This window comes from Maylandia zebra, linkage group LG3, assembly GCF_041146795.1.
Source record: "Maylandia zebra isolate NMK-2024a linkage group LG3, Mzebra_GT3a, whole genome shotgun sequence".
Classification (NCBI taxonomy): Eukaryota; Metazoa; Chordata; class Actinopteri; order Cichliformes; family Cichlidae; genus Maylandia; species Maylandia zebra.
In genome coordinates, this window is record NC_135169.1 from 46,444,475 (window position 1) to 46,461,357 (window position 16,883).

At 40.6% G+C, this 16,883-nt stretch overlaps 1 protein-coding gene across 1 annotated transcript; it reads left to right on the plus strand.

Moving 5' to 3' along the window:
• Window positions 1–4,397: 4,397 nt before the first annotated feature.
• LOC101471644 (immunoglobulin gamma-1 heavy chain-like) lies at window positions 4,398–5,785 on the plus strand. Its single transcript, XM_076882253.1, has 4 exons — window positions 4,398–4,462; window positions 4,607–5,314; window positions 5,412–5,537; window positions 5,727–5,785. Exons 1-4 carry the CDS (start codon window positions 4,399–4,401, stop codon window positions 5,783–5,785), a joined length of 957 nt encoding a protein of 318 aa, XP_076738368.1. The 5' UTR covers window position 4,398.
• The last annotated feature ends 11,098 nt before the right edge of the window (window positions 5,786–16,883 follow it).

Below are 16,883 nucleotides of genomic sequence, written 5' to 3' on the forward strand. Positions count from 1 at the left end.
GGCACAAAGCAGCCTAACAACAACCTATAAACCAGAGTACAAATAAACTCAGAGACATAACAAGAACTAAACTGAAGACTAAATAAAACCGAACTTAAACCTATATAATCTTCCTCAAACCTAGAATCATAAATATGAAAAAATAAACTCAAAATGCTTCATCAAAGACGCAGCACCGTGACAGATGTCAAGGTGATTTTATACCTGCTGCTTAATCTGTGGTACCTGGTATCAAGTATTATCGCCTAATGGAAAATCCTAAAAACCGTGTGGAGCTGTGCTGAGCTGATTGAAGCAAGTACTAATGGCAGTCTAAAGAGCTTGGATAGAAAGCGACTGGACTTCTTTAAGTTTCATGAAGACATTTCACCTCACATCCAACAGGCTTCTTTGGTTCTAAAACCAAATGGAGGAGTGTTCCAGGTACTTAAACCCTAGTGGGGGTTGTCACATGAGCCAAGGTGTGAAAAAAGACATGGATCATTATCACCATAGGTCTTGGGTGAAACCATTGTGAGACTTTGCATCACCCTATCATGTGACCCATTGAGGTCACCGGACAAAAGATATGAGTGGGGGTTTAGATACCTGGGACAGGATCTCAAGACTAAATTGTAGGTGGCGGACAGTTGGTGTCGTAAACCACCCCCTCTGTTCAATAATGGTTCAATTCAATTCAATTCAATTCAATTTTATTTATATAGCGCCAAATCACAACAAAAGTCGCCTCAAGGCGCTTCATAGATACAGAGAAAAACCCAACAATCATAAGACCCCCTATGAGCAAGCACTTTGGCGACAGTGGGAAGGAAAAACTCCCTTTTAACAGGAAGAAACCTCCGGCAGAACCAGGCTCAGGGAGGGGCGGCCATCTGCTGCGACGGGTTGGGGTGAGAGAAGGAAGACAGGATAAAAGACATGCTGTGGAAGAGAGACAGAGGTTAATAACAGATATGATTCAATGCAGAGAGGTCTATTAATACATAGTGAGTGAGAAAGGTGACTGGAAAGGAAAAACTCAATGCATCATGGGAATCCCCGGCAGCCTACGTCTATTCCAGCATAACTAAGGGAGGATTCAGGGTCACCTGGTTGCTTTATGTGGTGCTTTACTTCTGAGCAAACTAAAAGTAACATAGTGTATGCTGTGCAGTGCAGCGAGGAGTGCTCAGACCTCTACATTGGCGAAATTAAACAGTCACTCCATAAACACATAAACACAGGGCACCTCATAGAAAAGCCAGCTCTTGTGACTCTGACTTGGTTCTGTCATGGTCCTGGGCCATGTGGGCCCAGTATTCTTAGTTCCTTGTATTTTTGTATTTTGTTCCTTGCTTAGGCCATGTTTTCTGAGTTGCCCTGTTGTGTTGTTCCCTAAGTGTTTTCCCTTCATGGCTTTTACCCCCTGTGTGCCCCTCTGTGTATCTGTGAGCCCTCGTCTCTCCTTATGTTTTATTCCATGTTTCCCCTGCCCATTATGTCTGTGTTTTCCCCGTGCTCTCTCTCCTCCTGTCTGAACCTCTGTGCACTTCCTGTTTACTTTGTGACTCTCACGCCTGTACATGTCATGTTCAGTTCACCCCGCCCTGTCTCGTTATGATTATCAGTGTCACCTGTGTTCCCGTGTGTTCCCACTTTCCTCGTTAACCCTCTGTGTATTTCTGTCTGCGTCTCCCTCTGTTCGGCGTCGCGTTCTCCCTCATGCCGTGTGTGGTTCTCCCCGTGTCTTCCGGTATATGTTACTTTAGCTTTTCCCAGTTTAGTGTAGTTTTGCATTGCTTTTGTATCATCGTTATTGTTTATCACCTGTCAGCAATAAAGCTGCATTTTGAGTTCATCCCCCGTGTCTGTGAGTTTGCAATTTGGGTCCTCATCCTGCCTGCCACACGGCCGAATCATGACAGGTTCTATGGTAGGTCTTAAAGGGTTAAAGAAGGAATCCTAGTAGAGCATGTTTAAATGAAAGAGTTACTACCTACTGCTTTTCATTTCTTATTTTGTTTCCTTTACATGGAATTGAATTTTTTTATGTTTATGTATTTAATTGTAATTATGAGCATAATAATAACCATATTAGTAGTAGTAGAAATGCATCTTCAAAATGAACATTATTCCTATTAACACTATCACTACTACTAGTAATAATAACATAATAATAATACTAACAATAACAAATTCAAGTACAAGTACCAAACCTGGCATCATAGAGCAAAATAATTATAAAAGAGACTGTGTTGATGTAAACAGGTGACACATTAAATAAATATTTAAGAAGTTTCGGCAAAACAAATGACAAAAAGAGATTTAATATCAAACACAATTGTCACCTCATTACACTTTGAATTAGTGGTATGAGAATCAAAAAACTGATTCTGAAAAATTCTCAAAAAACTGATTATCTTCTAGAATTGATTCTCATATTAAAATATTGATATTTTAGTAATTTGGGGCAAATTTTGTTCTTTACCATTAACAAGAACACAGTGGAAAGTACTATAGTATTGAAATCATCTATACGGCTCGTTCAGTTGATAATGGCTGATCACAAGATGTGGCTCTATTGCAGCTTCACAAACAGCTAAGACACGGTTTGTGACACATGTGGAAAGACCACAAGTAAATCATAACACAGGATATGATGATGAGTTTATGATAAGGTGAACTGGAGAGGAGGCGAGAGACAGGTGCTGCCAGGGTGAGAGAGATTTCACTCGTGGAGTCCTTTGGTGCTGCAGAGTGGCACCATCCAGGTACAGAGGGAGAAAATGTGGAGCTGTGGGCGACGTGCAGCACTGTTGCTGAATTTTGGAAAGCAAATTACGTCCAGGCTTTGGTCTTTGTGTTGATGTTTAAACAATGGAAAATCCCTGCATCCTTAAAACTACAGAATCCTATATGTTCAAATTTACATTAATAAATATGGTGTATCTGAAGTAAGTACTGAAATAAATACATGCTACAATAAATAGCTGTAAGAGATTAGCTTGGAATAATATGTGTCCCTGATGTTTAAAAAAAAAAACACCTCCTCTGTTTGCCTGTGGTACATACCGCGCAGGGCCTTGTCCTTCCATGATGGTTCCTCCTCTTCCTCCTCTTTCTAGGGTTTCTGTTGCCTGAGGTATTCACTGAGCACATGGTCACTTGGGGCCATCTTCCTGATGTATTCGTGGATGTAAACTGTCTCATCCTGGACTGTGGTGCTGACTCTCACCAGTCCCCGGCCCCCTTCCTTCCAGTTAGCATACACCCTCAGGGTGCTGGACTTGGGGTGAAACCCTCCATGCATGATCAGGAGCTTCCTGGTCTTGGTGTCAGTGGCTTCCATCTCCTCCTTTGGCCAGCCTATTACCCCAGCAGGGTACCTGATCACAGGCAGGGCGTACATGTTGATGGCCCGGATCTTGTTCTTACCGTTCAGCTGACTCCTCAGGACTTGCCTGACCCTCTGCAGGTACTCAGTGGTTGCAGCTTGCATATCATTCTCTTCATGGTTCCCATTTGGCTGTGGGATCTGCAGGTACTTGTAGCTGTCCTCGATATCTGCAATGTTGCCTTCTGGTAGTTCGATCTCTCCAGCTTTGACTACCTTCCCTCTCTTTGTTATTATCCGACTATACTTCTTCAATCCGAATGATATTCCGATGTCATTGCTGTATATCCTGCTGGTGTGGATCAGTGAATCAATGTCTCATTCGCTCTTGGCATACAGCTTGATGTCATCAAGCTGTATGCAGGAGGTGGCTGACAGCTGCTCCATTCCGTAGTCTGTATCTGTAGCCAGTTCTCGCTGAGGGTTTTCACACCTATATAATTTATGCTGCACTTGAGGAGCTCTAGCATGCACTGAAGATTTATACATGCAAGTAGATATTAGATTTAATGTGAGAGTCTGACAGTATAGAAACACATCCTTGAATGAGATTGGCCAAATTTAAATCAGGTATGTTTTTTGTCATTATTGTTTAAATAATAAAGTAATAAATTAATACATAAATTAATACATAATTACAATATTTACTTTCAGTGTGTTCCTTTTCATTAGCACATGTATGCAGAGATGAATATTTATTGACTTTAAATCAACAAAGAAAATGGTTTATTTATTTCTTTAAACCAACATCAGATTCTTCGTTGTTGCTTACCTAGCATTCAGTTGAAATCCTAGCAAAGTGACTGACTGTAAGATATGTACATATGTCAAGAGATTACATTTTATATAGCTCTCACCATGCAATATTTCTGAGACACTGAGCTCAACACTATAGGTAGCAGGTGACATGTGATCAAGTTTCCTTAACAGGACATACCATGTCACTTCTGCTTGGCCAATCAGACTCACTCTTCTCTCTTAAAAGAGGAGAAAGGATCAATACTCTTTACAACGAGCAGAACGATATGAGCACAATGACATCTGCACAGTTTGCCTTCTATTTGACATGTTTGTGCTTAGGGAAAATGGGTAAGTTTTTTTTGTGTTTTTGTGTGTGTTTGTGTTTGTGCGTGTATGTGTGTGTTATAAAATGCAGTTTGAATCTTTTAAAATGAATGACGATGATTTCATGAGACCATAATTGTGTTTACTTTGTCTTTCATTTCACTTCAGCTCTGACGAAAGACTTCAAATTCTCTTTTTCTGTTCATCAAGAAAGACGTTTCATAACATCTAACAGAGGGGACAGCGTGACTTTGACTTGTTTCTATGAAGGAGATGTTGCTGCGAGGTTTTTCTGGTACAAGCTGACTTTGGGACAGAAACCAAAGCTCATTTCTACTCTTTACAAGTTTGACACCAACGCCACCTTTAGTGATGAATTCAAGAGTGATCCACGATTCACAGCTGATGCTGAAAAAGGAAAAATCTACTTAAAGATAACAAATCTGGACATTTCAGACTCTGCTACTTACTATTGTGCAAGTAGCTATTCATTTAAGTTTAAATTTGGAGAGGGCACTATCATCAACATAAGAGGTTCAGAGTTGGATATCCCAACTTTAGTGCAGCAGTCAGCTTCTGAGACCATCCAACCAGGAGGCTCTGTGACTCTGAACTGTACAGTACACACTGGGACCTGTGATGAAGAACACAGTGTTTACTGGTTCAGAGACTCTGAAGAGTCTTTCCCAAGAATCATTTACACCCATAGAGGCAGGAATGATCAGTGTGCGAGGAAACTCAACATACAGACACACACATGTGTCTACAACCTGCCAATGAAGAGCCTGAATACGGCTCATGCTGGGACCTACTACTGTGCTGTTGCCTCATGTGGACACATACTGTTTGGAAACGGGACCAAGCTGGACTTAGAAGGTGAGTCACATTCAAAAATATATTCAATTCCATTCTCGGCTCATTCCTATAACACAGCTGAAGATTCTGCATGTTCTTCTTCTCTTTCAATTTGCAGATGACGTGGGATTTCTTTACTTGGTGCATGTCCTGAATGGAATTGTTGCATTCACTTGTGTCCTTAGTTTGTGTTTGATGTCCGTATTGTTTGCAATGACAAAAAAGAAAAGCATCCACTTCACAGGTAAGTGTTGTTGTAAAGTTGATTCATGCATCGAATGTCATGTGCTAAAAAGATTTTCTTCTGTTTTTCAGAGTCTCATGGAAGCTTTTCAGAGGTAACTAAAAAAAAGAAAATATCATTTCTGTTTTGGTTCAGCAATTTTTATCCTTCAAAGAAGCACATTTGTGATTTACTTTTTTCCTTTACTAGGATCACCAGAACATTTTAAGGGAGAACAAAACAAACAGATCAAGAAGACAGCGGGATGACACCTGGAGTGAATGCATCTACTTTACTGTAAAGCAGAAGAGCTGAAAATGTTTCATCTTTGTTTTAAAATGCTTTGATATACAGAGACAAAGTACAGAATTCCTTTATCTATAGTTTTGGTTTTATGATTTCACCTAAACGTGGTAACTGTAGAGATGTTCTTTCCAATAAATCTACTGAAGAAGCTTTTTAAAAACAAAAATGCAAGTGCTTTTCCAGTTTATACCCATCCCAGCTATTCTGGTACTGTTTTATAGACAGAAAAAAATGAACAAATACTGTTATTCACTGGCAAACAACTTCTTACTTTAAATAATAAGCATGGCACACTGTCAAACGACATAGAGCTGTTAGGATCATTCTTTGTTTCAGTGTCAAAAGCTGATGCTTGATTGGTTTTTGTGAGGTTTTGCAGATATTGAGAACTATCTCCATGTGACTCATCATACCTGTGTAGTCATTCATCAACATTAAATTAAAATAAAAAATAATAATTACGGAATAACAAAGATCAGCCTTCACACTTCAAATGTTTTAATGAAGTTGATGATCCATGATTTGACTTTTCCATAATTGCAGTTGCTTTTCCATAAAAGCAACTGTGATATCAGGCTGTAAGAACAATCATATTTTTAACAGTACTGGAGAGAAAATTTTACCTCCAATTCTTTGCATCAGCTGTCAATGAAAGCCTCTTGTTCCAGTATATCATAAAAATAAAGGACTGTAAAGAGTACACCACTGCTGTCTTTGTGGTTCTCCTGATAATGGCATGTTTATAATGAGCCCGAGCTTTCCAACCTGTTTATTTAAATTGTTTTTGTGCATCACAACATCACCCTGAACAGGAAAGAGAGGGGGGTTTTGGTCATCATGTGCTCTTCAGATTGAAAGATGTTGTAGGACAGATTTAGTCTGGGATCCATGGTTCATGAGTGTTTATGGAGTATATTTGCTGATCTGCCTTGGGGTGGCGCTCCATGGGCTCAAATTGTGGTCATAAATATTTTGTACTTGTAAATCAAATGCGTAGTTGTGAACTGAGTTTTGTAACCATGTAAACTGAAAGTGTTATGTTTGTGCATCTACATACATCCTGTTTGTATGTCTTCTTTGTGTGTGTGTTTGCAAAAAAATATTTACACAAGTTACAAATTATTTTTGTTAAGGTCTGGTTACAGATGCATAGCAAAAAACTATGTGTAAAACTCCACACTCTAGTTCCCTTGCTGTGTGTGACTTCCAACTTGCAAGTAGTGATGTGTCGGTCACGAACAAAACAGCCCTAGAGCCGGGTCTTTGAACTGAACGATGTTAGCCGACTGGTGTGGTTTTTTTTTCTTTCTCTCACCCTCTCTCTCGCACTTTTTTCTACTTCACTCCACACGCGAGACTTGTGCTTTGCACTGGGTTGAGGGGGGAGGGGCGGTAGTTACACTCACAGTAGCACAGGAACAGAGCGGGAGGGAGAGAGAGAGAGAAAGAGAGCCAGGGACAGCAACGTCACATTGGAAAGGTATACTAATCATCCACAACTATTATAAGTTGCGGATGATAAAGGATTCAGAAAGTTTATTCATGCAGACCTATATGACAGAGAATATGCTACTTCTTTTTGTTTTCATATTTTCATTTATATTTAATTGTGTTGTTGTTTCCAGTGTTTTGTGTTGTTTCACTTTAAATTTGTTTAAAAGGAAAAAGCTGAAAATTTAAATAATTAAAAGTTGTGATGTGAATAGTTGGTTTTTGTATTATATGATTTTGTCATGGTCCCCGTGTCTGCCCGGCTGAATCAGGTTGGCTACATATGTTTCTTTTTTACATCTGCCTCTCTCACGCTTGCCGTGTCTCGCCGGGGCGGAGCTCATTGCGAGCTCCCGCCCCTGGCCCTCGCACCTGAGATTAATCACACACCTGTGGCTCATCGCGTAACCTCATCCACTACTTAAGGCAGTGGCTGGAAACATCTCGTCGCTGGACTATTGAGTAACCTCGGTAGTAAGCTCCGGGCCCTATTTCAAGAAGCCGGTTTAGTGCAAACTCTGAGTAAGTATACCCTGAGTTAACGAAAACTCTGGGTTTTCGGTTTCACAAAGCGAATTTAGATTAATTCTGAGTGAGTTACTATGACGACACACTCCGTGAAGCTAACCTGCTCCCCAGCAGGATTACTGCAACTAACCCTGACTGTCCCCGCCTCTTTGTCGGAAACCTGACTGTAGGAAGTGTCAGACATGGCGTGCCCCTTCCTTGAAGAGCCAGTAGATGTTGAAGCCCAAATTCTCCGCAGAGCTCTCCGCCGGGAGAGAGTGGTTAGAGCGCGTTTGGACATTTTATCATTCCCTGATGATTTCCTGTGTGAACGTTACCGTTTTTCAGCACAATCCATAATTTATTTGAATAACATCCTCAGGCCTAATATTGCTCATGTGACACATCGCGGACATTCTCTCAGTTCTGTACATATTATTTGTATTGCACTTCATTTTTTTGCAAACGGGAGCTTTCTGTATAATATTGGTGACGCTGAGCACGTTTCCAAGGCTACCGTCTGTCGGGCAGTCAGGAATGTTACAGTTGCACTGAAACGTCTCCTGCACTCGTCTGTGGTGTTCCCCGGTCATAGACCCACAAGATTCATCAAAGAGGGATTCCACAAAATTGCAGGTAGCAGGATGAACAAAACTTAATTCATGATGTGGTGATACTTGAACTACTACTTAAATTTTACATTTATTTTCACGGTTCCCAGGCGTGATTGGCTGTATAGATGGCACTCACATTCCAATCATTGCTCCTTCAGTAAATGAAGGAGACTATGTGAACAGGAAGTCTTTCCGCAGCATTAATGTACAGGTACATAGCTCCCTGTAGCATTTCAAACTAACAAATTATTTCATTATAGTAATGGATGCTAATTTGTGTTCTCTGCACTGTGAAGATCATATGTGATGCTGCCAACATTATCACAAATGTGGAAGCCAACTGCTCAGCCTCTGTGAGTGGTGGTGGTGGTGGAGGACCCCCACCTGTTTTTTGGGCCTCCGCTTTTTTTCTAGTGGCTATAACGTGTCACATTTGAGCATACAGAGTAAGCAAATATGTACTTGTAATTAGGGCTGGGTATCGTCACTGATTTCTAGAATCGATTCAATTCCGATTCACAAGGTCCCGAATCGATTCGATCCACGATTCGATTTAATTCGATTCGATTCGATTCGATTTAAATCTGGGAAATTTTGACAGTCAGAAATATAATTCAGATCAGTACATTTACATAGTTTTGTATCAATAAAAAGGAAGCTGACACACGCAAGACTTTATCACAGGTGTGAGCGTCACAGCAGATGCCTTTGTGTCAAAGTAGCTGAGGATAAAACACAGAAAAACATGAAGGTGATTTTCCTGGCCTGGGATTTTATAAAAATATTCTGCAGTACATCAAAAACGAAAGAAAACCATTAATTAATGAACATTACCTCTGACGTTACAGCGGTTTTATTAGAGACACGGTTAAGCATTTTGCATTTTGAATAATTTTAAAAAGTTTAAATTTGTTCAGTATTGAACAGCAGAAATGAGGTTTTCTTTTCTGAAGAATGTGAAAGGGAAAAAAACAGCGTCCGACAGCGCTGTAAGCAACAGTAGACTTGTGCGTAACAAGCAAGCGAATAATGAAGAAAGGGAAACTGTTCTTGAAGTACAGAGATAGAGAGAGAGAGAGAGAGAGAGAGAGAGAGAGAGAGAGAGAGAGAGAGAGAGAGAGCTGCGCATCGCGGTGGAAGCAAAACAGTAAAAGTCAGAGTGAATTCATGACGATGTTTATGTGAAGCGTTTGGATCTTCTTTTGCTGCTGGTTCGGTCAATATTGTTCGGAGAGACATCAAACTAACAGCTTCAGAATCAGCGCATAAAGGGCGTGAACACAAAGCGCGGACCCGCCGACAGATCAGAATAAGCGAGCTGTCAGCTTTCAGCCCCGACTGTGAGAAAGGCGACATCTAACTGATTATGATCCGCGGGTCGCGCTGTGTGTTTAAGTCTATGTGCAGAATCCCTGTACCTGCTCTCATTTACTGTCTTAACTGTTTGGTGGTTCTTGAAATTTTGTGAGATGTCACCAGAGATTCTGGCATTTCGGGCAAAATAAATTTATATTAAAAAATCGATTCAGGAGTTTAATGAATCGATTTTACGTTATCCAAGCCAGAATCGATTTTAATCGATGAATCGATTATAAAAACCCACCCCTACTTGTAATGTGCTCAGATAATTGCAATAAGTGCTCACAGAAAGGAAATTAATGTAGCCTCTAACTGCAATTGATTTACATAGGACAAACAGACCAAGCACTATGGCTCATAATACAATTTCACCTTACCTGTTTGGACTATATTTTTATATTTCATTTTTACTTGCTGCCAGGAACGTTTGGGGCCTGTTGGGTTGCACCTGCGCTCACATCACGTCACAAAATAAAATGTATAAAATAAAATAAAATATAATAGAATAACGTGTTAAATGGGTGGAAATCCCTAGATCAATGTTTAAATTAACACTCACGCATTGACTCTGTCGGCTATGTTTTGCCATGCATGCTCCCTTTCTTTTGCAGCTGAGGCTGTGTTACTTTTTTCCCGCAAAATTTGCATGTTATCGGCATATGCTGCCATCAGAATTTCGGCCTCAAGCGCTGTAAAATACATTGACCGCGCCTTCTTTCCCTCCGTCTCCATGGTGACTCGCTTAATCTGTGCTCCACTAATCAGGGCTTTATGTATCCTCGTGCGCGCGCTTAACTTGGGGTTAAAGCAACTCCGCGTTGATTGAACTAATTGTTATCAGCCTTTCTGAAACCGAATATTCCGAGTTGGACAGTTCGGGGTTACTCAACCCTGAGTATCGTTTTTCACTCTGGGTTTTCTAAACCGGCTTCTTGAAATAGGGCCCCGGAGTACTAGTTTCTTGTTGTCTTTTCACGTCGCTGATTGATGAGATTAATCGGAACAGGAATTCTGTTTCCCTTGGAGCCCTGGGTGTGCAAGGTTGGTGGTGTGCTGTGTTTTGTGGAGTCCCTCGTGTGTTAAGAGCTCCTTTTCCGGATTCCCCTGTGCCCTGCATCCCCCTTGCCCTCTCATTTGTATGAGAGGGCACCTGGTGTTGTATACCAATAAACGGAACTGTATTTTAGCTGCCTCGTCTGCGCTTGAGTCCATCACACATCATGACAGATTTATTTTTTATGTGGAGTGAATAAATAAAAGTATATTTACTGTGGCCGCTAGAGACAAAGCACGTACGAACTCCATGGTACATACAAACTCCAAAGCACATAAAAACTCCAAAACATAAAAACTCAGAAGCACGTACAAACCCCAAAACACGTACAAAGCACAACAGAAGTGCTCCAGGATGCTAGTGGCAGTGTTGAGCTTTTGTTACCCAGTGGCTACACAAGCCAGGAAGTACCAACGACCGGATTTGGTGTGTGGTAGTAGCAGGTAAATGAACATTTTTTTTAAATTATTTGAATATATATGAGTGCTTGTGTATAAATATACAAACAATATACATATGCTTTCAATTGTGTAATTTAAGTGATCTAGGTAGCTCTGTTTTGGAAGTTCAGTTAATGCTAGAAATGTGCTTTGGAGTTTGTACGTTCTTTGTCTCTAGGGGCCACCGCATATATTTATTAGGGGTGCAACGATACACAAAATTCACGGTTCGGTTCGGTTCGATACTTTGGTGTCACGGTTCGATATTTTTTCGATACAAAAAAAATGTTCATGCCTTTTTAATTTGTCATTTATTAAAATTATAAATATATATTTTAACTCAAAAGTACAGTTTTTAAATTTAACCCTAACCCTTGTGCCTGTTTTTTATTTTGACAGCGAATGCGCACCTGCGGACCACTTATGTGCAGCCCTGGTTATTTAGCTCGTCATATTGCAGCCACAGAAATTCTTTTGTCCATGAAACCATAAAGCTGCACTTTCTTTTTGCCTTATAGTCTGATTTGTCATAACTTCTCCGTTTTGTGGTAAGCTTTTCTTTGGCTGTCACTTCTTCACCCTGACCTGTCTTATTTGGCTCAGCAGAACTAAAATATATATCCTGCTGCTTTTACACACGCACTCACATAAGCTCAGCGATTCTCTGCACGATCAACCTCTCACATGTTTAAGCTGCGGGAGATTTCACTTGTCATGTTTGCGTAGTAAGCTAACGATTAATAAGACGATGTCAGAGGAATTGGTGCACAAATTATCATCACTCACAGATCAGTGCTGTCGCTCTCTATACACAGTTCGCACGATTGCAAAGTGAAAGCAAAAAAACAAGGGCAAATTCAAACGCGATTTCAATATGTCACATATTGACAGTGGCTCACCGATGCCAATGACATAATTACCCAGCTACATTTCTGAAAGAATGCAAAAGCATTGACATATATTTTTCCTTCCTACAATAGCCCGACGGGCAGGGAAGAGATAGATTTTGGTAGCCCAACTGAAAAAAATCGCTAGCCCCGGAACGTCGGGCTAGCGATATTGCGAGCCCTGTATCTGATTGAGGAATCACTCATCTTTGGAAAAGAGAGTTTATTACAGAGAAATGTCTCTTTCCAAAACAAAAGCTATACTATCCGCTTCTTCTGGGCTATATTCTAGGCAGCATATTAATCCTGTGCTAACAGCTGTCTAAATGACTCGGCTAAAGTTAGTAGCATGCTTGCTTGTTTTTGTCTGCTTCCACTTGTCTTTGCACTAGGATGATGTTGGCGTAAATGTGCAGTCATATTCGTTGTGTTCCCACTAGTGCTTTCAGGTTAATCTCGTTGAAATGACCTTAACGCCACAACACGGCAAATCTCCGTTAACGAGCTACCGCCGATCGCCCCGTGCATGGGGCTAGACGGCCAACACGTTAACGAGCTAACTGCGCTAACACACTAGTTCCCACCCATGTAATTGAGCATTGCGTGGCACATCCAACATACTGTTTTACTTTAGTCCATGACTCGCTTACCTTCAGGGTTATACGTCACATGAAAACCAAAATAATTCCAAACGCCAGATCTGAATGAGGGTTGGGGAGGTCCATGTTGCAAGGAGAGCTTAACTTCTGTCTCGCTAGCTTGCCCTGCGCTCTTCCTTCTGACGATGCTGTCTGTGTTGAGCGCTCAGTGGATCTGCGCTCGACAGTGCAGCCTAGGCGGAGTAGTCGAACGCAGATTCACTGAGCGCTCAACACAGACAGCATCGTCAGAAGGAAAGTTGATAAAATAAATTACAAATTTTGTATTGTTCGATACATATGCGTACCGAACCGAAAGCACTGTATCGAATGGTTCAATATCGATACGAATATCGTTGCACCCCTAATATTTATATATACATAGCTGGACTGGCCATCGGGCATTTTGGAAAGAGCCATTTCTCTGTAATAAACTCTCTTTTCCAAAGATGACTGATTCCTCAATCAGATACAAGGTTCGCAAAATCGCTAGCCCGACGTCCCGGGGCTAGCGATTTTTTCAGTCGGGCTACCAAAATCTATCTCTGCCCTGCCCGTCGGCCTATCATAGGAAGGAAAAATATATGTCAATGCTTTTGCATTCTTTCGGAAATGTAGCTGGGTAATTATGTCATTGGCATCGGTGAGCCACTGTCAATATGTGACATATTGAAATCGCGTTTGAATTTGCCCTTGTTTTTTGCTTTCACTTTGCAGCACTGATTGGTGAGTGATGATAATTTGTGCACCAATTCCTCTGACATTGTCTTATTAATCGTTAGCTTACTACGCAAACATGACAAGTGAAATCTCCCGCAGCAAGCTTAAACATGTGAGAGGTTGATTGCGCAGAGAATCGCTGAGCGTTATGTGAGTGCGTGTGTAAAAGCAGCAGGATATATATTTTAGTTCTGCTGAGCCAAATAAGACAGGTCAGGGTGAAGAAGTGACAGCCAAAGAAAAGCTTACCACAAAACGGAAAAGTTATGACAAATCAGACTATAAGGCAAAAAGAAAGTGCAGCTTCATGGTTTCATGGACAAAAGAATTTCTGTGGCTGCAATATGACAAGCTAAATAACCAGGGCTGTACATAAGTGGTCCGCAGGTGCGCATTCGCTGTCAAAATCAAAAACACGCACAAGATAAGAAGTTGCAACGCGTGTTTGCGTACATAAGATTTTCAGGAGGAGGACAGACATTTGTTTAGAACTCTTAAAGATGTCGAAGAAGCAAGCTCCTTTAAGCAATTACTGTGATGTTCCTCCACCTCCAAAGAAATGTCAGGAGTCCGAACCACAAAAGAAGCACGTATTCTCGGAGGTGAGCTGGCTTCAAACAAATGATGAACGCACAGAGATGTGGTGCGGAATGTGCCGTGAAAATTTAATAAATGACAAATTAAAAAGGCATGAACATTTTTTTTGTATCGAAAAAATATCGAACCGTGACACCAAAGTATCGAACCGAACCGAACCGTGAATTTTGTGTATCGTTGCACCCCTTATATATAAACATATATAAATAAAACCATGTTTCTTTTTTACATTAGTAATTCCTTTTGTGCATATTTTTATATTGTGTTAATAATGAATTCATTAAAGCAACAAAACAACCTGAAGAGCCGTTTGGGAGTTCTCTAAAAAGAGCCGGAAATTCTGTAACTACTTGCAAGTATGATTTTTGACCCAGTTTTTCTTCCTTGCTGGTAATTGGTCAATGTAATGTTAATCCCAATTTTAACAATCCAATCAGAGAACAGATGGGTGTGGCCGTCGAAGGAGTGCTTTACTGAGCTTCAGGTCCTGGAGGTAAATGTCCTTTCACGTGTCAGCATTTTTCTCCATTAACACACCACGAAGGAAAAGAGTGTGTGCTCCCGAGTTCGGGAAATTTTTTGTCATAGGTTTACGTGCTTATGCAGGGACCTCCAGAGCCTTTTCAACGGCTCTGTGGACCTCGGATGACGTGTTTTGTAAATGACACACTCTTCACTAGCCAGGATAGCTACAAAGCTTTCTCGTTATGAATGAGAGGTACATGTTTTTATTGAACATTCGAACATAATAAAGAACAAACTCTTTTAGAGCCCAGAGTTTTACACTGACTGAAAAAATTGTTTCCCGCCGGGAGGTTGAGGAGGATGATCACACACACCTGCAGCTGATCAGCTTTGTCTGGGAGAGCTACTTAGGAGAGTGGCTGAGTTCTCGTCAATGCTAGATCATTGCGCGGCTGCCTCTGTGATTTTCCAGGAGGATTGGGCAGTGAGCACTAGGATTCATTACAGAGTCCTGCATTTGCTTTCCTCGCACCCCTTGACAGATTTCACAAACTAAAACAGTTTTTTCTGTTCAAAAGTAGCCAAAACTTTTTCACTCTGGACGCCTTTTCAAGGAGCTACAAGGTTCTTACAGACCACTGGTAGCATTTCAACTAAATTGCCTCAAACATCATTTGAATTAGTCAGCTAATGTAGCAACAGTTGGCTTCATCAGTAAAAAAAATACACAAATACACACACCATGGCCCAAATCACTGATCATGTCCTTACGATTTATTTGGCCTGGCTACATACTCCAGAGTAGGTACTTCTTTTCTCCCTGATGAAAATTATTAAAAAGAAGAAGACACTGGAGAAATTGCTCCAGCTTTTTAATAGGATGGATGTTTGACTAACCATCTTAAAACATAACACTTCTGGGCCTGGCTGTTGCTGATGAAAAAAAGAAATTGAATTGAGATAATACACTAGCTGTCCTAAGAACCTCGTGGGGAATTTAACATACAACTCACAGTGTTTATTGCTTTCAGACTCTGCTGACCCCATGCAGTTTTTATTTTCTATTTCTTTTATTGCAGCAAGCACTGTGGTTTTAAACAGGATGTAAGGGTGTTATATTGGTAAAGGCATAGTGGAAGAAATACACATATGCTACTGCAGTTTCTAATAGCATCACATTTTTGTAGCAGTTAAAAAGACTGAAACATATAAACTAGAAAATTCTGGATGACATTTACTGCAAATGATGCAAAAACACGCAAAAATCAATGGATATTAAAAAGGACACGAAATAAAGATATTTCACTTCAGATTTTTTTTAAAAAGCCAAAGATTTACTGTTTGTATGTCTTCTTCTTTTACTTTTTTCTGACCAAAACAAAAAAAAAAATGTTGATACTGATAATGTTAATGTTTGTCCCTTTTCCAAACCAACTGTAGGTTCAGTGAGCTTTTCCTATATATGACAGATGACATTGCTTCACATCATTCATTAACAATCTTGTCTTGGAATATGCCAAAGTGAAGATCAAGATGGATTTTAACCTAAATGTAAATCTATCATTTTAATACTCCTGTTACATAGTTCTACAGACTTGTCTGTTCATCAAAAAAGTTTTTTTTTTTTTTGTGGGTTTACACTAAGTGCTTTGGTTTCTTCCCAAAGACAAAATGGTTGTTGGGTTAATATTTTATTGAGAGAGAGCAGCTCAAAGTGCTGCTATTGCAGTGAGACACCATTCTCCTTTCACCAGGATTCATCAAAAATGAGGTCCTCTTAATCACAGGTGAAACTAATACTCACACACAAATTTTGAAGGAATATATATATGTTCATAAATCACACCAACTGTCATGGTCCTCTAGTCCTCCTGCCTCTCTCTCTGTCTGTATGGATGTGTGGTGGGATCCTTTTGGGATCTCCATCCTCCTCCTGGACGCACCTGAAGCAATCAAGCTCACCTGTTTGCGACGTCAGTACATGTTTCATTAAAGACTTCCTGGATTTAACACACTCCAAAGCTTCGCCACTGTACATCCCATTACTGAAAGTTATCATCAGAGTTTTTGCTTTCTCTCTGGAGTCCTACCTTTGGGTCCATCCCCTGAGAGAGCCAGGTCACCATGACCTTGAATCGGCTTATGGATGGACATATCATGACATCAGCATGCTTTCATAACCACATCACAATTGTTGCTCATGACAGTTCAACTGTCCTGTCTTCTTTCTCTCACCCCAACCGGTCGCAGCAGATGGCCCCGCCCCTCCGTGAGCCTGGTTCTGCCGGA